At 41.2% G+C, this 25,382-nt stretch overlaps 2 protein-coding genes across 2 annotated transcripts in view; both read left to right on the forward strand.

Annotated features, from left to right (window-relative positions):
- The window catches only part of LOC145408749 (G-protein coupled receptor moody-like), a 176,982-nt gene extending 162,075 nt beyond the window's left edge, over positions 1–14,907 (forward strand). Inside the window, exons 2-3 of the mRNA XM_080279405.1 lie at positions 11,729–11,967; positions 13,842–14,907. Of these exons, the coding sequence (XP_080135531.1) occupies positions 11,729–11,967; positions 13,842–14,907 (1,305 nt within the window). The remainder of the gene's footprint in view (positions 1–11,728; positions 11,968–13,841) is intronic.
- Positions 14,908–21,530: 6,623 nt separating this feature from the next.
- LOC145408750 (uncharacterized) overlaps positions 21,531–25,382 on the forward strand; it is a 38,824-nt gene continuing 34,972 nt past the window's right edge. The window contains exon 1 of the mRNA XM_080279406.1: positions 21,531–21,749. Within this exon, the coding sequence (XP_080135532.1) occupies positions 21,531–21,749 (219 nt within the window). The remainder of the gene's footprint in view (positions 21,750–25,382) is intronic.

The following is a 25,382-nucleotide window of genomic DNA, read 5'->3' on the forward strand; positions in this document are numbered from 1 at the left end:
TAAATTAACTCCAGCTTTGGTGTCCACAAGTTTTATTAGTTAAAATGGAAGAAAAGGCTGCTGGGAGGATTTTATTTCTATTTTTTCAGAAGTGTGTGTGTGTGTGTGTGTGTGTGTGTGTGTGTGTGTGTGTGTGTGTGTGTGTGTGTGTGTGTGTGTGTGTGTGTGTGTTTGTGTTTGTGTGTGTGTGTGTGTGTGTGTGTGTGTGTGTGTGTGTGTGTGTGTGTGAAAGACTGGGTAGGTGGGGGGGAGGAGGTGTGTGAAAAGAAATGTGGAGAATGGGAAGCGAGTGGAAGGGGTAGGGAAGGGGAATTGGAAGGGGAAGGGAAGAAGGGAAGGGGGAGAAAAAGGGGAGGGGAATAGAGAAGTAGAACCATTTATTACCGTCAGTCTTAAGTTCCCTTGGGTACTATCCCTGTCTCTCTAACCATCACCCCATATTCTTTCCTCCACTCTCTCTCTCTCTCTCTCTCTCTCTCTCTCTCTCTCTCTCTCTCTCTCATCTTCCCCACACTCTTCTTATCCATACGTTTCTCTTCCTCCCTTTCATCTTTCTTTCTCATCCTTCCCCTCCTTCTTCACCTCCTCTGCCCCTCTTATTCCTTCCCTCCACACTCTTTCATTCTCCCTTCCTCCGTTTCCTTCCTACACCCTTTTCATTTTTTCTTTCCCATTTTTCCTTCTCTTACCTTCTCCCTTTCTCCCTACCTCCCTCCTTTAACATATATTTCCTTGGCATTTTTTTGTAATTACTTCTCATCTCCCTTTCTTCTCCACCCTTCTTTCTCCCTTCGTCCTTCCCTTGTCTAATCTCCCTCCCTTCTTCCTCCAGCATAGTCTCTTCCTCTTTGTCTCTCTGCCTCCTCTGTCTCTCACATCTTTCTCTTCCCTCCTCCTCTCCACCCCCCCCCCAACATACCACGTCTTATCAGTACGCCCACGCCAGCCGAGAAGGAGATGAGGGAGAAGAAGAAGAACAAGGAGAAGAAGGAGGAGGAGGAGGAGGAGGAGAAGATGATGATGATGATAATGATGATGATGATGAACAACAACAACAACAACAACAACAACAAGACGAAGAACAAGAATGACTACAAGAAGAAGAACAACAACAACAACAGTAACAACAACAACAACAACAAGATGAAGAACAAGAATGACTACAGCAAGAACAAGAACAAGAAGAAGAAAAAGACGAAGAACAAGAAGAATAAGAAGAAGATGAAGAAGAAGAAGAAGAACAACAACAACAACAACAACAACAACAACTAGAAGAAGAAAAGAAGAGGGAGAGATGGACGAAGAGGAAGTGGGGGAAGAGGAGGAGAAGGAAGGGGAAGAGGGAGGGGAAATAATGAATACTTATGAAATATTGGGGGGGAAATGGAAATGCTACTTTTTAGGTGACTCAACTGAAGGTCTTGTTGGAAGTGGCTTTGGAAATTCCGTAACACCTCTTCCCTAGCGATTTACTTTGGCCTTTACACCTTAAAATCCTGTTGTATGCTGATAGCGGAAAATATGTTGATACTAAGTGACATACAATAAACAACAGTAACATAATAAAACATAATACCAGCAATAACATAACAACATAACATCAATAACATAACCACATAACAACAATGACATATAACATCAATAACATAACATCATAACATCTGTAACATAACATCAATAACATTACATCAGTAACATAACATAACATCATTAACATAACAACATAACATCAAGAACATAACATAATATCAATAACATAGCAATATCACATCAACAGCATAACATCATAACATCAACATAACATCAATAACACAACAGAACATCAATAACATCAACAATACAACATAAATAACATAATAACAACAATACCTTAGCTACAAGAGAATGGTCGGAGGTAAGCTGTAAATTTAATCGGTAAGGAATAGGAGTTACGTAGCCTCTCCTTTGCCGCCCACAATACGGCTGTGTCTGTACATCAACAAGCCTTGAATCATCAGGCTAAGCTTTCAGGTCCTTTTAAGAGGCCTCGTAACCCCTCTTCCTTGGCGATTTATTTTCCGCATTACACCTTAACTTTCTACGTAAATCATGTCATCTTAACCCTTTCAGTTCAATGACGTATATAATATTCTATTCACGTTAACTAATAATAAGCAAATAATAAGCAAAGGGAGGCTTTTTGCACTGGAGGGTTTGCATTTAGACCCGTACCCTCGTTGGTTAAGGGAGCTTCCTAACACCTCTTCCGAAGCGATTTATTTTGCTTATTTCACCGTGGCGTCCTGCTCTGTGTTGCATTCATCCTCCTAGCATCACCATACTATGCATAAATAACGTATTAAACTGTATTAGCCACGCCCAACCAAAAATAAACCGCTAAGGAAAAGGTGTTAGCCTCTTTAATCGCAGCGAATACGAGCTCTATAGGTCCGTATTCTCGTCGGATAAGGAAGCTTCCTAACACCTCTTCCTTAGCGATTTATTTTTTGATATGGCTGGGTAATGTCCTTTTGTACGTTATTTATACAGAGTATGGCGATACTGGAAGGATTGACGTTACAAAAAGTGACATTACGGTATAATAATAGGGTGCGTCAGTTCTGGCAAAATCAATATCTTTAAAATTACTAGTCAGCAAATGCTAGATTTGTATCAGGATAACACAAATAAATATTTGATTTTTGTCTCATGTAATTAACCTACTTCAATTTTGTGTTGAAATTTTGAAAAAAAAAAAAAAAACGCGTAAATTTACACAACGTACGAAAATACTGACGATGGTATTTGGGTGGGTTTATTGTGCAGGAAGGAGGATAAGCTGTATTTTGATACTATAAATGTTTATTGTTACTGAGGTAGAACCTAAGCATTCTTTGTAAGGTAATTTTTATCTTTTTCAGTGTCGCCGCAAACTGGCAAGTCAAACTGTTTAATGCACATGATCGAGATCCAATGTCCCTCTTGTGCAGCTGTGCAAACTTTGTTAAGAGTTGAGAATTTGTATTGTATGGGAAGTCTTTAACGACCTCTGTATTTCGACCATTGTCATAGCTGTTCAGCTTTCCACAAAAATGTCTCAGGTAAAGACAAGACCACAAGCCTGGACTCATCTGCATCACCTGGAGGGGTCAGGGAGAGAGCTTCCTGTAGCAGAGTTACCAACTGTCAGAGATCTCCATTATGGACTGTACCTCAGGGAGACTAGAGATCAAAATAGGTGGAATTACAACACTGACCAACTTGTCACTGACCCTATGACAACCTTGCTTGCTAGTTGGAGCAGAGCAAATTGTATTTTTTGTGGGTCAGTCATAAACAGTCATATCAGGATCAAAGGAAAGCTAAATACCATGTGGGAACAGGCCAACAAGGTGTCTACAGGCAAAGCTAAACCAGAAGAGAAAGACAGGTTTAGGAGAAGCTTAAAAGACTGATGGACATACTTACCTCCAAATGTGATATCAAGGCTTCTTTGGATGCTGGTTGCAACTGTACGAGTGGAGTACGTATAGACTGTCAGTGAAGTAACGAGAGTAAGATTCCAGTGACAGATATGGCTCTCTGAACATATTCTCAAAAAATAAATAAATAAATAAGTAAATAAAACGAAGAATTTGAAGAATTTGACAATGACTGTCGAGTTTTGTGTTGTGGTGTATATGGTAAACTGATTCAAAATAAAGATAACAGCAAATGGAAACAAGGACCAAGGCATCTCCTATTTTAGCCGAACTCTTAAGCAGCCAGGGTGAAGAAGTGAGAAGGCTGGACATGTCAACAGTAAAGAAATCGGCATGGCATAGTCACAGTGAGTCTATACTCCAAGCTATGTTGTGTAGTGAAGATGACCTGAAAAATAATGATGCAGTAGAGAAGATACTGAAGATTAGAGGTGAAGGAGATGAGATGACCCAATTAGGAGATAACAAGGTAAGGCCCGGGAGAACACCATCAATCAATACTAAGGCATCTTCGTTTTCGGACCTTATTGACCGGACTTTAAAAGTCCTAGAAGTCCTCTCCCCCACTTACCTGCTATTTGACAATATTACAGGTCAAGGAATTTGTGGAGAAACCCATGGTTGTTCCTGACTGGCCTTCACCCACCCAGTCGGTGGAGAGGTGGTTGAAGATGACAACTGAAGCTGCTGCTCATGTTTACAGTCGGGACAGAAGAGATTGCTATATCAGTGGTCAGGTGGTCAGCCGAGAACTCATAGGCAAAAACTAAAGCAAGAAAGGCATGATGTCCTTGGTTAATTTTGTAAAACTGTGTTGAATATATACAGACAAGTAATTTCTGATGATTAAAAAAAAAAAAAAAGGTTCATTGTTATAGTGTTATTGTTTATATCGCCAATTGTAATACTAACTCATTTCAACACAAAATTGAAGTAGGTAAGGCTTGCTTAATCTAGAGACCCTATAGAAAGAACGACTGGACAGCCGCCATTGTGTCAACGTGTATACAGTACGTTTGGGTCGCTCTCTCACTTTCATATAGATACCAGTGACACTTTGCTAGGTACCACCAGTCAGTTAACTATTGCTCACGTTTTATTGACGGTTTTTGAATATTTTGAATTCTATGTTTGCACTAGGTGTTGTCTTTTAAATATATAAAGATGCAGCAATATGATGTATTCCTCTATACAGTATGTAGGATAATATCAAAGCACATAAAGATGAGTGAGTGAGTTTGCAGACGACGTTAGATACATGAATACTGAATGTTTACTTTGCCCAGCTAACAGCTTAACACTAATAGTGCTCCAGTACCTGGCCCTGAAACGATAGCAGGAAATCCCATAGGCATAGTAGATAATCACTCTATATAGGTTACTGTTTGTTGAAAATCCTTAACTTAGACTTCTAACTGGAATATGAGGCCATCAATCTTAGTGTCTTACCTCACGGCAAAACTCGAGGTCCCGCTTCTCATCTAATTTACTTTACTTTCACTTTATGAAAATATCCAGTTTCTTTAAAACTTCTTCAGTGTATATTACAGTATGGCAAAATTTTTTATTAATGGGGAAACTACATGTAAACTGAATATACCTTACCTGGCAAAGTCTATGATTGTCACTGGCAGACCAGTTCGCTCTTCCGACCTTGTTTTCCCATATTTTCTTCTTCCCGGAACTCTAGGGAACCGGGAAAGATACATACGAGGTCAGTTCTGTTTTTACATCCATACGCAGCACAACCAACCATATTTACAGGCAAAAAAGTACCAGCAACACAGCACATCGTGTCTTATTTAGCACCAACCAAAAGTCTGATTTGTCAACATTACCATTCGGCACTTATGACGGTTTTTACGGAAGCAATCAAATACAATAGATGTGTAGAGATTTATATTTAATGTAAATCTTCATTTGTTCAAATAAGGACTATACCTTATAATTAAAACGACATCTTGTTAGGCAATTAGTCACATTCCTCGGTAGGTGGCGAGATATACTCTATGACAAATTTGCAGACAGGCTTCTTGACGTTGGACAAATCATGGCGCCCACGAAATCCAACCAATCAGCGAGCAGCAGAAAATAATGGCTGTCCAGTCTCTCTTTCTATAGGGCCTCTAGCTTAATATACATCTTGTTGGTTGATTTGAATTCCCAATACAAAAATGCAGGGAGGTTTTGAAAGTGAGTGAGTTGGATAAAAGAAAGAAAATGATAGAGTATCAGGAGAAATTGAAAGATGAGTGGAATGCAGTGAAAGATCAGGAAAATGTCAGTGTGGAGGAGGAATGACAGTTGTTTAAGAGTGCTGTGGTGGGGCATGCAGAAGAGGTGTGTGGTGAGAGACGTGTGGGCGGTGGTGTAAGAAAAGGACGTGAATGGTGGTGCGAGGAAGTAAGTATGGCTGTGGCTGAGAAGAGACGTGCGTATGAAGTGTGGCTGCAGAGGATGGATGAGGTGTCATACGAGAGGTATAAGGAAAAGAGGAATAGGGTGAGAAGGGCTATGCGTGATGCTAAAGTGGCAGCAGATGAGAGGTGGGGTAGGCGGCTGACTGAAAATTTTCAACAGAATAAGATGTTCTGGAAGGAGGTGAAAAGGGTGCGCAAGGGAGAGTCTGGGAAGGAAGAGTGAGTAAAAGCAGAGGATGGAAGGATGTTAATTGAGATGGATGCAGTAAGGAAGAGATGGCCAGAGTATTTTGAAAGATTGTTAAATGTAGAGGAGGAAAGGGTGGCTGAGATTGTGGCGGATGGAAGGGTGCAAGGAATAAATGTGCTGGGAGAGTTGAATGATTCTTTGATCACGAAGGAGGAAGTGGAGAGGGCAGTAAAGGAGATGAAAACAGGGAAAGCTGCAGGTATGGATCTGTGTGCTGTGGAATGCTTGAAGGGTGGTAGAGTGACTATTGTTGACTGGTTAGTAAGCTTGTTGAATGTGTGCTTTGTGAAAGGTATGGTGCCAATTGACTGGGCAAGTGCTTGTGTGGTCCCATTGTATAAAGGCAAGGGTGACACGTATGAATGTACTAGCTTCAGGGGTATAAGTCTCTTGAGTGTTGTAGGTAAGGTGTATGGTAGAGTGTTAATTATGAGAGTTAGAGACGGTACAGAGGGAGTGATTGGTGATGAGCAGTGTGGCTTTAGGAGAGGGAGAGGATGCGTGGATCAGGTGTTTGCTGTGAGACAAGTGTGTGAAAAATATTTAGCGAAAGGCAAGGATGTTTTTTTGGGCATTCATGGATTTAGAGAAAGCGTATGATAGAATTGATAGGGAGGCTTTGTGGACTGTTTTAAGATTGTATGGACTTGATGGTAGGTTACTAAAGGGGGTGAAGAGTTTTTATGTAAATAGTAGAGTGTGTGTAAGAGTGGGAAATACTGTGAGTGATTGGTTTCCTGTGAGAATGGGGCTGTGACAGGGATGTGTGATGTCGCCTTGGTTGTATAATATTTATATGGATGGTGTTGTAAGGGAGGTGAATGCAAGAGTTTTAGGTGGAGGTCTGAGTCTGATGAATGTTGATGGTGGAGAGTGGAATCTGAAGCAGCTGCTGTTTGCAGATGATACTGCACTGGTGGCTGATTCAGAGGAGAGATTGAGACAGTTGGTAGAGGAGTTTGGAAGGGTGTGTGAAAGGAGGAAATTGAAAGTAATTGAGAGTATGAGTAAAGTGATGAAGTGTACGAGGTTGGTAGATGGTAGGGGGATAAATATAGTTTTGAATGGCGAGTTGCTTGAGGAGGTAGAGTGTTTTAAATATTTAGGGTCACATGATGCTGTGGATGGAAAAATAGATGCAGAAGTAAAGTTTAGAATGAATGAAGTAGGAAAGGTGCTGGGAGGAATGAAAAAGGTGTTTAGATGTTGTTCGCTTAGAAGGGATGTAAAGAGAAGGCTGTATGAGGGTGTTGTGGTACCGACTGCGTTATCTGGGGCTGAAACATGGAATATGGGTGTAGCAGAGAGGAAAAGTTTGAATGTAATGGAGATGAGGTGTCTGAGGAGTATGTGTGGAGTGACACGTATGGATCGAGTGCGAAATGATGAAGTGCGAAGGAGAACTGGAGTTGTTTGGGAGATGGCTGATAGAGTTGAGCAGAGGGTGTTGCAATGGTTTGGGCATATGGAGAGAATGGATAATGAGCGATTGGTGAAAAAGATAACTAGATCTGATGTGAGAGGTGTAAGGCTGAGAGGGAGACCACGAATAGGATGGATGGACAGTGTGAAGAGAGCACTGGTTGTGAGAGGGATGTCTGTTGAGCAAGGAAGAGTGGCTGTGCATGACAGAAATAAATGGAGAGAAACTGTGAATGAATAAATGATGACGCAGCCCTGAGGGGATATTCTCCCGCATTTGGTCTGATCAGCTAGTCAGGTCAGGTGCGGGTAAGGGGATTGGTCTATTATGATGTGGCAGGGGTAAACCAGCTCTGTTGTCGGGCCCTGATGCGGATGTCAGTAATTGTACTGGGCAGTTGACCCTTGTGCGGTGTGGTGCATTGAGGATCTGTCCCTTCTCCCCTTTGGGGCTAAGACGCGAATGAATGTGTTTGAATGGATGTGTAAATGGGGAGTGTGTCGTCCTGTCTCGGCTACCTCTCTTTCCTTGGGGGAAGCAGCCTAGGTATATAGATAGATAGTTCTGGGAATTTGAAATGATACAAATTTTAATGTTACCCCTCACGACAGATCCACTGTTGATATACTTCATCTTTTGATTCATATAATCCATCAGTCAACTGACCAACATGGAGAAACCCATGCAGTAGCCCTTGATATTTCTAATGCTTTTGACAGAGTGTGGCACCGTTCCTTGATATCCCTTTCTATGGCATATCATCTTTTGTTCCTGTGATACCCTCATATTTCGGTGACAGAAAGATAAGAACAAAAGTAGATTAAATATAATATAATTCCCTCTTGATTAATGCCTGCGTGCCACAAGGATCAGTCCTGGCTCCAACTCTATTCCTGATTCATATTAATGATCGCTTATCTGTCACCCATAATCCCATTCATTCATATGCAGATGACTCAACACTTCACAGTTCATTTACATTTAAACACTCATTCACAAAGTTTAATATCTCAAAGCTCAAAACTCAGTACAGCAGTCTCCATGAATCAAGACTTATCTCAGATCACTGAATGGGGACAAAACAACACTCTCATTTAACGTTAGGAAAACCAAATATATACAATTTACTAACACAGATATTGCCTGATTCCTATAGGCTTTTATCTTCAATGCTTCTGATATTCCTATCGCTAAAAGTATTGAAATTCTTGGTGTTTCACTCAGCATTATCCTTAGCTGGACCTCTCATGTTTGATCACTTGCTAAAACCGCTACAGAGAAACTGGATTATTGTACAGAGTCCGTAACTTCTTCACTGACGAGCAGTTGGCTATAGTTTATAAGAGTCATATGCACTCTCTGCTGGAATAATGCTCACCCTTGTGGAATGGATGTGGAGAGGTTACCCTAAAACAACTGGACAAAATTCAGTACAAGGCTATTAGAATTATTAATAACCCTACCATTACAAATGAACTACCTCCCCTACAAGTAAGAAGGGATGGTGCTTCCCTTGCATTATATTACAGATAAAATGTTCAGACGAAGTTGCATCCATTGCACCACCTCTCCACGCCTTCCTCCATGCATGGCATCTGGTAGTGCTCGTGAATGGACTATCATACTGCCATATTCCAGAACTACTGTCTATCAAATTTCTTTCATTCTCCGAACTGCATCTCTTTGGAACTCACTTCCCCAAAGTGGCTTCCCCCCAGACTTCAACCTGCGGCTGTTCAATTTCAATTGTTAAAGATTTATTATGAATGGAGGACACCTGTAATCAGGTGTATGGATTTTTTTTTCCTTCCTCTATTTTGCCATTGTAAAAAAAAAAAAAAAAAACACCATACTATAAAAAAAAAATCGCTAAGGAAAAGTTGTTAGGGACCTTTTTTAACGGCTAAGAATACGAATCTTCGTTTTAATCAGCCCCTTCACAACCACACACCCCTTCTAAAGCTTACTAATAGCCAGTGAAGGTAGCGAAGATCAAAACAGCAAGTATTTAACAAGCCAGTACTTGATGGGAGTGTATAGGGTTGACGCGGCTTGGATCACTAACATGCAAGAGGATATTAGGTGTAGTGTACAGAATAAATCGCTAAGGAAGTGGTGTTACGTGTCTCCAAGTCAGTCAAATTATGACCTTCGTTTTCATTACTTTATATATCATGCTATTTTTGTTTGATGCCACGGTTTACAGTCTGAGTGCTGAAGAGAAGAAGAAGAAAAAGAAGGAGAAGGAGGAGGAGGAAGTGGAGGAGGGGGAAAAGGAAGAGGAGGAGAAGAAGGAAGAGGAGGAGGAAAAGGAAGAGGAGCAGAAGCAGAAGAAGGAGAAGAGCAAGAACAGGAAGTAGAAGAAGAAGTAATCTATTGAAAATATTGTTTGTTGCCTTACGCCCACGTTCCTGCCTGCCAGTGTTAAAGTCTGGACTGGCATTTAGGTTATTATGGCTTTGTGTCAGAGGGGAAGGGTGAGGGTGAGTGGGGATTACCGAGGAAGGGAGAGAGTGAGGCAGATTTAGGAAGGTAGCGCGAGTGAGGGAGAGTGCAAATAGTTCCTTCACCTGGACGTGTTCCAGATTTACGTCCTCTTGCAGCCTAATGCACGTAGCTCAGTGACAAACAGGCAGTGCTATGGATCTACATCTTTTCCCTATTCGTGACTAGCATCATACTCCAGTGTTCATGTTTTGTTACAAGTCAGCATTGAGGGTGGAAAGATGGCAGTTTTAGTCCAAGATGGAATAAATGGAGATCAGTTACTTGACCTTCTATTAAACACTCCTAATACACTATATGGCTCTAATGCTGACTGTCTGTTCAGGTCCACAATGCAACCACTGCCTTCATTAACAACTTGACCCTATTTGACGTAGTGTTTGACTCATTTTCATCTCTCTCTCTCTCTCTCTCTCTCTTCCTTCAGAACATTAAACTCCACGGAAATGTCCTGCCTCATTTACCGTGTAATATAGGATATGGGACGTGTGTTACTGAACAACATTTTTTGGTAACCGGAGGCCGATGCACCCAGTTTTTTAAAAATCATTTTCTAAATTAACGCATTTTAGGCACATTGATTGACAGTGCATTACAGCGCATTGTTGCGCTGTAATGCACTGTTTCGGCTAATTTGAGTTCACAAACAAACAATGGGAATTTTAATTTATATATATATATATACTGTATATATATATATATACTGTATATATATACTGTATATATATATATATATATATATATATATATATATATATATATATATATATATATATATATATATATATATATATATATATATATATATATATACGTTTAAGTACTTGGGTAGTGTGATGAGTAAGGACGGAGGTTTGGAGGGTGAAGTGCTTGAAAGGGTACAGCAGGGAAGAAAGGTTGCTGGTTCTTTGAAAGCAGTGATAAGAAACAGGGAAGTGAGCATGGAAGTGAAAAAGTTACTACATGACAGTATCGTGATACCAACTCTAACGTACGGAAGTGAAGCTTGGACATTGTTGGAAGGACACAAGTCAAGAGTGAGAGCAGTGGAAATGAGTTATTTAAGAGGAGCCTGTGGAGTCACGTGGAGAGACAGGCTGACGAATGAGGATATAAAGGAGCGTTGTGGTGTGGATGTGGATGTGATAGGAAGCGTTATGAGGAACACACTGAGGTGGTTTGGCCATGTGGAGAGGATGGAGGGTGAAAGACTGACGAAGAGAGTGTATGTGAGTGAGGTGGAGGGGGGAAGAGGGAGGGGGAGGCCGAGGATGAGATGGAGGTATGAGGTGGAGAGGTATATGAGAGAGGGGTGTGTGAGTTGGGAGGAGGGCAGTGAAATGGCGGGGGACAGGGCGACTTGGAGGCGATTTGTTTGTGGCCACCCCAAACGGGATTGAGGCGTCTGGCAATATATATCTATATATATATATATATATATATATAGATATATATATATATATATATATATATATATATATATATATATATATATATATATATATATATGGCACGACAGTACCATGGTCGTGTTGTGTTCATCACCTTGAGCCTGTCTGGCCTAATGATTGACTTATATTTTTCTCTCACATTTTCTCTTACTCATACAGACTCTAACTCTCTCTCTCTCTTTTCAGCTCTAACTCTTTCTCTCTTTCTGTGTTTACAGGTGCACAACGCCACTGCTGTGTTCATCGTCAACTTAACCCTGTCAGACCTGATGCTGGGAGTGTTCAACCTGCCCCTGGCCGCCTCGCTGTTCGTGCACCGCGCCTGGGTACACACGGGCTTCCTGTGCATGCTGTTCCCCTTCCTTCGCTACGGACTGGTGGCCGTGTCCGTCTTTACCGTCCTGGCCATCACCATCAACAGATACGTCATGATCGCACACCCCAAACTCTATCACAGGTGGGCAAAGGCAGTGGCTGGCACAGCACGCCTCCTAACACCTCATTATTAGCGATTTATTTTGTATAATACTCCTTAACATTCTTTTGCATATGAATATATGGCACAGGACACCCCATAGCACCGCTTCCTCACCAATTTATGTCGTATATTACACTTGAACATTCTCTTGCATGTATGTCATTTTAGAATCTTACATAGTTTGCATCAATATCACACATAAATTGAACTGAGATGTGATACACTGAATAAATCGCAGAGGAACAGGCGTGCCGATGTCCCTAATGCCACTGAGAATGCATACCTTCAGGTTATATTCTATATTGCGTTAGTGTGGGGAAGCATATAATTCTGGGTCACAGTTCGGCTCCTTTGGGATATTTCGTAATGCCTCTTCCTCGGCGATTTATTTTTATCTTTATAACTTTTTATATCTCCCTAGATGTTACTGATACATGCCGCAGAAAAGTAAAGTGTAGTACGCATAAGTCACTAAGAAGCAGGTTTTATGAGATCTTGAATGCTACTTAAAATATAGCTATCAAAGTTGTGTTCTGTGACACGTTAGTAAGGGTAATCCTGCTTCTCTCACAGGCAGGATGGCGGAGGGGTGAATGAATGGCAGGAAATAAAAAAAAAAAGTGTTTATGTCAGCGTAACAGCATAGATTATTGCTGCCAGATACAAAGGGAAAAGGTAGAATTAATACACCAATACACAAACTCCGGGAACACTGAGATAGACAGATGGATAGATAGATAGATAGAATGATCAATAGATAATTAGTTTATAATCACTAGCCTCACAGCATGAAGCAATTAATAATGACCCATCCCATGAAGAAGTTGATCTCTCTCTCTCTCTCTCTCTCTCTCTCTCTCTCTCTCTCAATGGGCACAGAGGCGGCGTCAGGTCAATATTTTCCACAAACTGTGTCGCAACTCAGGCTTAAATGTGATATCAGGAGTCGGTTTAGAGAGAGAGAGAGAGAGAGAGAGAGAGAGAGAGAGAGCGAGAGGCGTGTTATATGGTAATTCACACCACCACCATGCACTTGCCGCTGATACTGCTGCAAACCCGTGCGGTATTCTCACAAAAACGGGGCCATTCTCAGAACCTGAATACTGAGTCGTGGTTGCATGTATTTCGATGAGACTCAGTTATGAGATAGGAATATATCTTCTTAGTTACTAGTCAGATCACCTCTAAGCCTGTTTAAGTTTGATTTTTAGCTTAGGTTTCCCCGTCAGATTAGAACAAACGTCGGCTAATGAGTAACACTATCAAGAACAAGAAATGCTATACAAAAAATCCACAGTGGCAGAAGAAAGAGATGTATTTCCAAACGTGTCACACAATCATTACCAACACTATTGCCACTACTGACAACACCCTGATGGTTAGTGCTATGCCATTAATACCACCACTACTGACAACACCCTTACCGTTAGTGCTTTGCCATTATTACCACCATTACTGACCACCCTTACCGTTAGTGCTATGCCATTATTACTACCACTACTGACAACACCCTTATCGTTAGTGCTATGCCATTATTACCACCACTACTGACAACACCCTTACCGTTAGTGCTATGCCATTATTACCACCACTACTGACAACACCCTTACCGTTAGTGCTATGCCATTATTACCACCACTACTGACAACACCCTTACCGTTAGTGCTATGCCATTATTACCACCACTACTGACAACACCCTTACCGTTAGTGCTATGCCATTATTACCACCACTACTGACAATACCCTTACCGTTAGTGCTATGCCATTATTACCACCACTACTGACAACATCCTTACCGTTAGTGCTATGCCATTATTACCACCACTACTGACAACACCCTTACCGTTTCAGGTTGTACACGCGGACGTTATTGGCACTGATGGTGGTATCGACGTGGGTTGGAGCCTTTGGAGCGCTGATGCCCACCGTCTTGAAGATATGGGGGACTTTTGGCTTGGACCCCACCATTGGCTCGTGCACCATCCTGCCGGATACTGCTGGACGCTCACCGAAAGAATTCCTCTTTGTGTTTGCGTTCGTGCTTCCATGCGTGGCCATCTGTGTCTGCTACGCCAGGATTTTCTGCATCGTGCACTGTGCCGACAAACGAAGCCATTCCCATGGACTGAGCATCATCACCACCAATAGCAAACCAACTGGCTGCAGAAAGCCGGAGGAAGGGGAAAAGCTGGGTATGGAAGATGAGGGGGATACGGACTTACAGGAGGAGGGTGAGGCAGGGGTGCACACGCCAAGCGAGCCTCTGCAGGTAGAAACGCTGGTAAAGCTCTCCTGCAGCTCAAACTCCGTCAGAGTGGAGATCCTGGAAGTCGGTGCCACCCCCACCCACCCAGTCAACAGTTACGGGGATGGCAGAGGTCGGTCACCTTCCCCAGGGGTGGGCGCAACTCTGCTCAGGCCTGAGGTCAATGGCCTGTCTGGCCATGTTTTGGTAGAGAGAACGGTGGTGGCCTCCCCCATGAGAATATATCCACCAAGTGCACCAGACTCACCTGCCTCAGATGGGACTGATGGGGCGGGGCAGCGGCAGTCAAACAAATCAGCAGAGGGAGCATTTTCACAGTTGCGTGGGACATTTCGCAGGGCTCGGAAGGGATCACTGCTGACTCAGCAGACTGCATTAAGCCCGAAGGACCGACGATTGCTGAAGATGATTCTGGTGATCTTCCTGTCTTTTGTGGCGTGTTACCTGCCCATCACGCTGGTGAAGACGTTCAGCAAGGATGACGACCCTGTGTTGAACATCCTGGGGTTACTATTAGTCTACCTTACCACCTGCATCAACCCCTTTATCTATGTGGTCATGTCCTCAGAGTACCGCCAGGCCTACCTTGGTCTCCTTGCCTGCTGCATTGGCCCTGATGCTGTCAATTGTTCCCTGACTAAGATTTTCTGAAGGCGTCCCTAGGCCACCCCCTGTGCCATCCCAGCCCTCAGCAGCCCCAACACCACACCTCCTAAAGCCCTGCATCCCATACCTGTACCAGCCTCGCATCCCACACCTGCACTAGCCTTGCATCCCACACCTGCACCAGCCTTGCATTCCACACTTGCACCAGCATTGCATCCCACACCTGCACCAGCCTTACATCCCACAACTGCACCAGCCTTGCATCCCACACCCGCACTAGCCCTGCATCCCACACCTGCCCTTAGAACTTTCCATCTACATCTTCCCAAGACGCACCAGCTTCCTTCGCCTGGCACCTTCAGCTCCTGCAGGTGTGGCCAGTAGATGAGGCAGGTGTGTATGCTGGCGGGTGGCACTGGGTCCAGATTCACAAACAAACTTACGATCCAACCCTGTAGCAACCTGGATTTGTCTGTGCACGAAGGACAAGGAGAGGCGATCAGAATCACGCCTTCTCTATCCTTCTTCCAGCAAAAACAGCTCCCAGTTACAACAGGAAATTAATCGTCAGTTTGTAAGTGAATCTGGCCTTGTTACTGCCAGGTCTCACTTGAGGCAATAGGGTGGTATTCCATAAGTGGCTTTGGAGATTAGTAATATCTCTTTCTTTGCGATTCATTTTGAACATTGCATCGCAGTATCCTCTTGTATGTCACTGATACAAATTATCTCGATATTAAAAGAAAGACATTGAATAGAATGTTAAGGTGTTCTTTACAAAATAAATCTCTGTGAAAGGGGTGCTACGTTGTCCACTGTGCCACTTAAAATACGGACCACATTTTCTTTTGACTTTCTAGCACCTCATCCCGTTTTTCTTTTTTCTTTTTTTTTTTGGCATATTGTGTGTTTATATTCTCGTCTGTTATATGCAAACTGTATTGTTATTTAGATATTAAAAATAGTTCATTAGAGAATATAAGGATGAAATACTGTATGTTAAAGTAAATCTTTAAGAAGAGGTGCTAAATTATGTGGAAAAAACTATAGCCCCTGGACACGCCGTGCTTCCGTCACAACGAAGATAAAAGTGCTGATGTTTTTAGAACTACACTTGTGCCTCTGGGGACGGAATTGTGTACCGTTTATTACTCATATATATATATATATATATATATATATATATATATATATATATATATATATCCTTTCCCTGGATTTTCATACTCGTATGTAACATTGAATGACTTTGACTCTTGATGTTTTTCTTTGTTAAGAACAGGTGAGTTTTGCCAGGAAAACAAGTAATTTGGGACAGTTTACAGCAAACAGAAAGAAATTGTGATTTCACTAGATACAGTTGCGAAATTGAGTGAAACAACGATATACTACATACGGTAACAAAACAGAAACTTGTTAAAGTATATACAGAAAAATGGAAACGGTTATTTAACTATGTAGCTAAACTGATGAATAGGCTGATTCTACAGCATTATGAAAAAGAAATGGTTATATAACCGTAAGAGAAGAGGACAGAGACAGTGACTAAACAAAGAAAATATACTCTAACAGATGCACCCCATAACGGACCAGGGACTGACCCTAGACCTCTCTGTGGCACCACCAAAGAACTTTATACATAAGAAAACACAAGGATAACTATTTTTGTGACTTTCTTGGAGACGGTTTCCACAGAGTTACTGGGTATTGCTGTAATGGCGTGTTTCCACACGTTTCAAACAATTTATATCTTCCTGTGGGTCCTACAGACAATATGAAGAAACTGTAATTCACACACACACACACACACACACACACACACACACACACACACACACACATAGGGTGTCTTAGGACTTGATGTACTAGCGATATGACACTACAATTCCTGGTGGACTTTTGGAAGAAGATGGTGTCCCTCATAATTCACCCATACTAATTGTAGCTCTGTAGCGACGGAGAGCTGGACCCATGTTGATATCCTCAAAATCAGCATAAGAATTACCTCTTGAAGTTAGTACATCGTATCATGGACACCTTACATATAAAAAGACGGTATATACAGTTCCAGGTTATAGAAGTAGCGTGTGACTTTCTACGTCATGTGAATTATATCACATATTGTATGGTATAAACACTACATTAACCAGCTCATCTGCCGTCGTGCACAGATTATGCGTACTTTCTCCTGTCTTTAAAATTCTGCCATTCATCGCAGAAAGAAAAACACTTATACTAGTCATACTGTAATCCCTTCAGTTCATTGACGTATTATCCAATCTTGTTGTTGCTACTGCCGGACGATTTTGTTCAATTTTGGATGACCCATTAACTGTAAAGGAGTTGATGAAGGCTCTATCTAACCACTTCACTTCGAAAAGCCTCTCCTGAGGTGAATATAATCGTCTAGAAACTGTGAGAATAAAAAATGATACGTCATCAGGCTGAAGGGATCAACAAATTTTTCTAAGATGTGATGATATTCAAAAATAAACTGTTATTTTCCTTCTTTCTAAGGGTGGGTGTAAAGTTTCAGGGAGTGATATTTGGGAATAATGGAATAAAAATCCTGCTCACTTTCTCGTGAGTCGATATTGAAGCCTAAGAATGTAGCTAAAAAGACATTTTATTTTGCCCATACATATATATTTATGTGTGCAATATAAATCATAGTTGTTGTCTTTTGCATGAGGGGTCATTCAAGATTTACATTGCACTTATTCGATGACGTGTGGCTGTTACATTGCAAAGTTGCCACATTTTATGTCACACATCTGAAAAGTCTTGCAAGTAATCTACTGAAGAAGTTTTCGGGCATCCAGTTTCAATAGCGCAAGTATAATTCTAATCATGCAGTGGACATAATCACATGACTCATTTTTCAGCCGTGTGTGATATACCCTCTTCCGAAATATATCGTGCTAAGGAAATTAATATTAGTTTATATGCGAAAGATGGAATGAAATGAAAACAATTATTGGAGGATTTTAAAATGTTTTTTCATGGCTAGGGGACGGCACCATGCATTATATACTATATAGCGTGTTTCGTTTATTGAGCTCTCCCATCGTGTGTTGCAGGTACAGCTGAGTCTACTTTTGTGATGAGTGAAGACATTTTAAAAACGATTTTTTTTTTTATACGAGTATATGCATTTCAATCAGTGACGGACAAAAGCCGTGAATATAATGCACAAAAATGACTTTGAGATGTAGAAAATAATGCAGGATACACACACACTGGGTAACGTTAGCTGATCCGTCCCCATAACACGTGAGAATTGGGTTGTGAACTACATGAAGCACCGTGTATGTAGTCAGAATCATAAGGCCCCATCTCAGGCAGACATACAGCCTCTCGTTCACTTACAAGTTATAGGAGACTGGTTACAGATTAACAGAATACTTATATCCAAAGACAGAGCCCACTGTAAACGAGTCTCTTGTAGCCTGAAGTGGTTCACTGGCTAGCTCAGATATAACATGATAGCTGTGGTAGGAGAGGGAAACCTGAAAATAGTGTGGTAAACCAAATGAAATTTTGCGAATTAATTATTTTGAAGCAAGGAGGGTTAGTTAGGGGAAATATTATTGTTGGTGTATTCAGTTGTTCAGGAGGGTTTGAAATTATTTAAAAAGTGGGCCATAACTCATCTGAACCAGCTGTTATGTATCCAATCAGAAGAATAATTCGACCACGACTCACACACTTCCATACCCGTCTATACTCTCTTACTCTGACTCCATCACCTGACACAGTAAGTCTAATTTGAAATGATATTAGCTAGAGTGACTACAGTACAGTTAGACTGGGGGAGAATAGGTAAGTGTGGAAGGGTGTGACTCATGGCCGAGTGCAATTCTAATTTGGGATGGAATATAATTAACTGCCTTAGCCTGAGAAAGAAGAATGTGTGGCATGTGTGAGGCTCTAGAGGTGGCTTACCTTAGACTAGGCTTCACCCCATAATCTCTGAATGGAAGCAGACAAAAAATATACGGTAAATGAAAGACAATACACAACTTGGCATCTTAATGTTTTTAGCAGAGACTGGAAAAAAAAAATATTCACACAAAGAAACTAATGAAAACCAGTAAAGTTCCAGTGCAGTAAACATTGCCAGCACAGCTTAAACAAGCCCAGGGCTGCTAGAGGGGGACGCCTTTACGTGGGAACATCGAAATAACGATGTGACTGCCACTTGGTTACACAAACGGCCCACAACTCCCTCCCTGTTTTCCGAAAAGAGGATGGCAAAATAGAGAAGGGCAATTTCACCCTGCATTTCATTGAGTTCTCGTCCGTATGAGCCTGGGGCCACAACAGCAAAGTATAAAACCAATAAATAAATAACAATAAAATTAAGTTTTGAAGCAAAGCAGCCGCACTCTGCAGACAGCTTAGGTTGTGGACAAATCCGCCAAGGATAAAGATGGAAGTGTTTATAAATACTGAATGACCCCCCAAATAATATACAGTATATATGTCAGTGTTCTTGTTCTTAATTGCTCGTCTCAGCTTTCCATACGTGTCCGTCTTATCTTTATGGCCGCCATAATATGTCCCGTTGTTGTGTTTGGGGCATACTTTTTTCCAGCATCATGTGAACATTTTACTAAACAGTGTTGACGGTTGAGCCATAACTTCTCCTACGGCTCTCAAGTGTACGGTACTTTATGGAAGTGTCGCTTCCTGGCAGTGTGTATGGGATGTTTAGTTAAGCGTGTGTCAGATTTCAGGAGGCGAGGCCTGGCCAACTTAAGGTAATATAATTATGCAAAACCATTATGTATCCAAGTCAGTCATCCAGTTCAAGTACTGAAGACCTTATGGGGTAATTGTACGGAATACCATTTTTACCCTTCAGATTTTCAGTAATGCAGCTTCATAAAGGTTGAAAATTTTACACATAGACATAATGGCATCCCTTACCCCAAATTAGTTCAAGAATAGCCTACTGCAATCTGACACACGCTTCACAGCACACCCTGTGTTGTCTGAGGATTCAATGACAGGCTTTGTATCCGTGTTGTGTTGTAAGTGGCACTGGCGATTTCCTAACATCCATTCCTTAGCGATTCATTCTGCACATTACATCTGAGTACCGCGTTGTGTGTTATGTAGGTAAATATGCTAACGTTAAAGGGAAATAAGTGCCATAAAAGAGAATGTTAAGCATAGTATGCAGCATAAATCGTTAAGGAAGAGGTGTTACAAAGCCTCCTATGCTACCTACAATACGGCTCAGAGGGACCGCGTATGGATAAGTTAGGATGGAGTTTTTAGGAAAGGTTTTGAGGGCAAGGTTTTTATTTCTAGCACACGTTAGATGAAGGAGGAAGATTAATACTGAAGAGGAGATTTTGAGAGAACAAGATTTGCATTTTTAGGAAACGTTAAATGAAGGAGGAAGATTTATGATGAAGTAAACGCGAGAGCAAGATTGAAATTTACAGGAAACGTTCGGTGAAGGAGGAAGATTTCTATTGAAGGAAACGTGAGAGCAAGATTTGTATTGTAAGACAACGTTACATGAAGGACGAAGATCCCTAGTAAGAGGACATCGAGCATCGCATTTTCAGTGGCTTTAGAAATTTCGTGATGTCTCCTCCTACGGTGATTTTTCTGCATATTGGGCCTTATTATTATTATTATTATTATTATTATTATTATTATTATATTTGTGCAAACGAAGTACTATTGAAACATTATTTGAGTTACAAGACAATATTAGGACTAATTTAGATATTTGTTATGGATATTACACACCAGTATTTTCTGTATATTATTATTTCAAACTAGTTCAGTGTTAAAACTATACTTAACATACAATACAGTATTAAAGACTATTCAGCATACTGAACGCCATCACCTTCCTGTATGTTAATAATGCAAACTATGTAGATGTTTAAGCGATAATATACCTTAGAGGACAATTGTTATTGTGCCCTTAGCAAAATAACTAGCAAACGAAAAGGAGTTACGAAACCTAATGGGCCTTGAAAAACTGATGAAAATATTGACTCAAATTTGAAATATAGGAAGAATTTTTAGTCATATATTTAAGCGCCTGTCACTATGCTGAGTGCTGTGTTGCCTCTGCCTACTTATATTTTACTACTGCTGTTTGTAAGGCACACGTAAGGAGGTATATAAGTTTCGTAGTGGCTTTAAGTGGTGTGTAATATAAGTAACACAGGAGGCTTCGTTATACCTACTCCTTAGCAACTTATTCTGAACACTGTGGAAATTGTAATGATATTAATGGTATAAATAATGTACAAGAAAATGTGAAGGCGTAATATGCAAAATAAATTGCTAAGGAAGAACTGTATGAAGATAGCACCTTCAATACAAAACGAATTGCGATCTCTCTCTCTCTCTCTCTCTCTCTCTCTCTCTCTGACGGTGTAGCCTACTGCAGGGGTCGACAACCTTTGATGGACTGGGGCCCGGAACTGCTCTGACTCAGCTGGTGGGCCACATGTTTTGATTTTGTTAAAGACTACACCCTGCTCCTCCAATAAAAATAATAATAATAATAATAATAATAATAATAATAATAATGATGATGGTGATAATGATTTTATAATACGGTGGCCGAGGAAGAATATCTAGACACTAGGATGACACACAGACTCCAGTCAGGGTGGAATAACTGGAAAAAGATGTTGGGAGTTCTGTGTAATGGTAGAATAAGTGTAAAGGTCAAGGGAAGAGTATACAAGACGGCAGTGAGCCCAGCAGTGGTGTATGGGGCTGAAACACGACCAGTGAAGAAAGCTCAGGAGACGTTGGATGTTGCGGAGATGAAGATGCTTAGATGGATGTGTGGAGCAACTAAAATGAATAAGATCAGGAATGAAAGAATAGAAGGAACTACGAAGGTAGTGAAGATAGCTAGGAAAGAACATGGAAGACGACTGGGGTGGTCCGTCCACGTGATGAGAAGCGACGAGACATAATTATGTATGTGGGGAGAAGAGTGATGGATGGAGGTGCAGGGTAGGAGAAGGAGAGGAAGATCGAATCGGAGGATTTGAGAGAAAAAGAGCTGTCAGAGATAATGTGTATGACCGGACTAGGTGGAGGAAAGCAGTCAGACACATCGACCCCACATAAAAGTGAGAAGAGATGTATTGAGAAAGAAGAAGTATGCAAGTTAATAAGAACAACAATTATTCAAAGCATTTTTCATAAAATTATTTTGCGTAAAATTTATATAAAATAAATGCATTAGAAAAGTATTGCAGAACTTCTGCCTATCAGAATTCTTTTATTCTCCGAACTGCATCTCTCTGGAACTCGCTTCCCCGGAGTTGTTTCCCCCCAAACTTCAACCTACAGCTGTTCAAGTCCAACTGTTACAGGTATTTTATGAATGGAGGACGCCAGTATTCTGGTGTATGGATTTTGTTTTATTCATTTGTTTTTCCTTCCTCTGTTCAATTATTTTTAAAAATAAATAAATAAATAACTTTCACTGAAACATGGAGAAACTCATGCAATAGCCCTTGATATTTCTAAAGCTTTCTACAGAGTTTGGCACCGTTCCCTGCTGTCCAAACTCCCTTGCCATGGACTAACGTCATTTGTTCCTTTGATTTCCTCGTAACTCAGTGACAGAAAATAAGAGTAAGGGCAGATGATGTATATTCCAATTTCCACTCAATTAACGCCAGCGTGCTGCAGGGATCAGTTCTGGCCCCAACAGTTATCCTGGTTCATATTAATGATCTCTTATCTGTCACAAGCAACCCCATCCATTCATATGCAGATGACTCAACACTTCATAGTTCATTCACATTCAGACATCCATTTACAAAGTCTAATATCTCAACTCAGTACAGCCATCTCCATAAATGAAGATTTATCTATAATCAATGAATGAGGACAAAGCAACCTTGTCTCATATAATGTTAGTAATACAGTATATACAATTTACTGATAGACAAATATTGCCAGAATCATATATTACCTTCAATGCAGCTAATAATCCCATCTCCAAAAGTACTGAAATTCTTGGCGTCTCACTTAACAGTGCCCTCAGCTGGACCTCTCATGTCAGATCACTTGCTAAAACCGCCTCAAAGAAACTTGGATTATTGTACAGAGTCCGTAACTTCTTCACTGACGAGCAGTTAGCTATTATTTATAACAGTCATGTGCACTCTCAGCTTGAATACTGCTCACCCTTGTGCAATGGATGTGGAGAGGTTGCATTAAAACAACTAGACAAAATTCAGAACAAAGCTGTTGGAATTATTAACAACCCTGCTATTATAAATAAACTACCTCCCCTACAGGTAAGAAGGAATGTTGCCTTCTTTGCATTATTTTACAGATATTTTCATGTTAAATGCTCAGACGAAGTTGCGACCATTGTGCCACCTCTCCTTGCCTTCCCACGTGCTACATGGGCATCTGGTAGCACTCATGACTGGAACGTCACTCAGCCATATTGCAGAACTTCTGCCTATCAGAATTCTTTCATTCCTCGAACTGCATCTCTCTGGAACTCGCTTCCCTAGAGTTGTTTCCCCCTCCAAACTTCAACCTACAGCTGTTCAAGTCAAACTGTTACAGATATTTTATGAACAGAGGACACCAGTAATCTGGTGTATGGATTATTTATTTTTTATTTCATTTGTTTTTCCTTGCTCTGTTCTGTTATTATATATATATATATATATATATATATATATATATATATATATATATATATATATATATATATATATATATATATATATATATATATATTGCCAGACGCCATAATCCCGTAAAGGGTGGCCATTTGACTTTGAGTTATTTGTTTCATGGAGAGGGGCACTAACCCTCCACCAACCCACTTGTTGTCACGTAGGGAGCACGTCTGGTTTGGGTATATGGTTACCACCCAGCGTTGTAAATGGTTTCTTGGCTTACAGGAAGCCATTTGGCTTGTCACTCAATGTAAAGCCACCTGTAAAGGAAAGAAAAACAATAACAAGTGACAGGAAAGGTGGGAGAAATAGGAAGAGAGGAGGGCAGGCACAAAAAAAGAATGATAAAGGCTAAGGAAGAAGAAGACAGCACTAATATATATATATATATATATATATATATATATATATATATATATATATATCTATATATATATATATATATATATATATATATATATATATATATATCGTTTCATTTCGTTTTTAAAGGCTCCAACATGCTTGCATGTGTCGGCCTTGGTCACCTAATGGCGGCTCTCCACGCTGCACGATCCATTGCAGCCTCCCTGTTCAGTCCCTTAACCCTAAGGTCACACTTAATGACCTCGTCCCATGTCTTTCTCGGTCTACCCCTCATAACCCCACCCCCAATATTAACACTTCTCACCTTCCTCACCCAATTATCATCCCCCATCCTCTCCACATGTCCAAACCACCTCAATCTACCTCTCCTCATCACAACACCAATACACTCCAGTCCCATCCTACCTCTCAACTCTTCCATTGTAAACCCAGCCCCTCCAGGCCTTGCACGCAGGGACGCACTGCACATCCACCTAATCATTGTCATTTCTGTACGTCTGAGCCGGCGAATGTCTTCCTCCTTCACTGCCCAAGTCTCACTGCCATACAGCATTACACTCCTAACACATGCTGCATACAAAGACCCCTTAGCACGTAGGGAGAGCCCTCTTAATGTCAGGAGAGGCAAGAGCTCCCTGAACTTCTTCCAACCACTTCTCACCCTAGCCACAGAGCTAGCTCCAGCCCCACCTCCAGCACACAACATGTCTCCCAAATAACAACACTCTTCCACACACTCAAGAGATTCACTAGCAAGTTCAATCCTTTCACGTCTGACGATCTCCACCTGCTCACCCCGGCACGCCATACACATAAAATCAGCATTATCTCGCAGTCTTCCTCTGATACCACTACATCTCTTATGCACCCATTTATCACACACACCGCACAAGATGGAATTACTTCCCACTCCCTTGTGGCAAACTGCACATGGCCACTCTCCCTCGTCTTTGACAGTACCGCCACCAACCCTAGATATCATCACTTTTGTTTTATCTGCATTTACCCTTAAACCCTTTTGCCCCATACCATCTCTCCACTTCCTAAACCTTTCCTCCGCCTCCCTTTCATTCTCTGCAATCAACACCAAATCATCACCATACAATAACTCCCACGGGAGTCCGTTTCTAAAGTCACGTGAAAGGGCTTCAAGTACCATGATAAACAACATGGGACTCAAGACTGACCCCTGATGCACACCAACATTCACGGAAAACTCATCACTCAAATCTCCATTCACTCTCTCCTGGGTGTGAGCACCCACATACATGGACATAACCACCCTAACCAACCACTCCTCCAAGCCCAGCTTTCTCATTGCCCACTTCACCACCTCTCTAGGGACTCTGTCAAAGGCCTTTTCCAAATCAATAAAAACAAAATAAAGATCCCTTCTCCTACCAATATATTTTTCCTGAAGCTGTCGAACAATGAATATGGCATCAGTGG

The sequence above is a fragment of the Coenobita brevimanus genome, chromosome 78 (genome assembly GCF_032717465.1).
Source record: "Coenobita brevimanus isolate Jiangsu-jjx chromosome 78, ASM3271746v2, whole genome shotgun sequence".
Classification (NCBI taxonomy): Eukaryota; Metazoa; Arthropoda; class Malacostraca; order Decapoda; family Coenobitidae; genus Coenobita; species Coenobita brevimanus.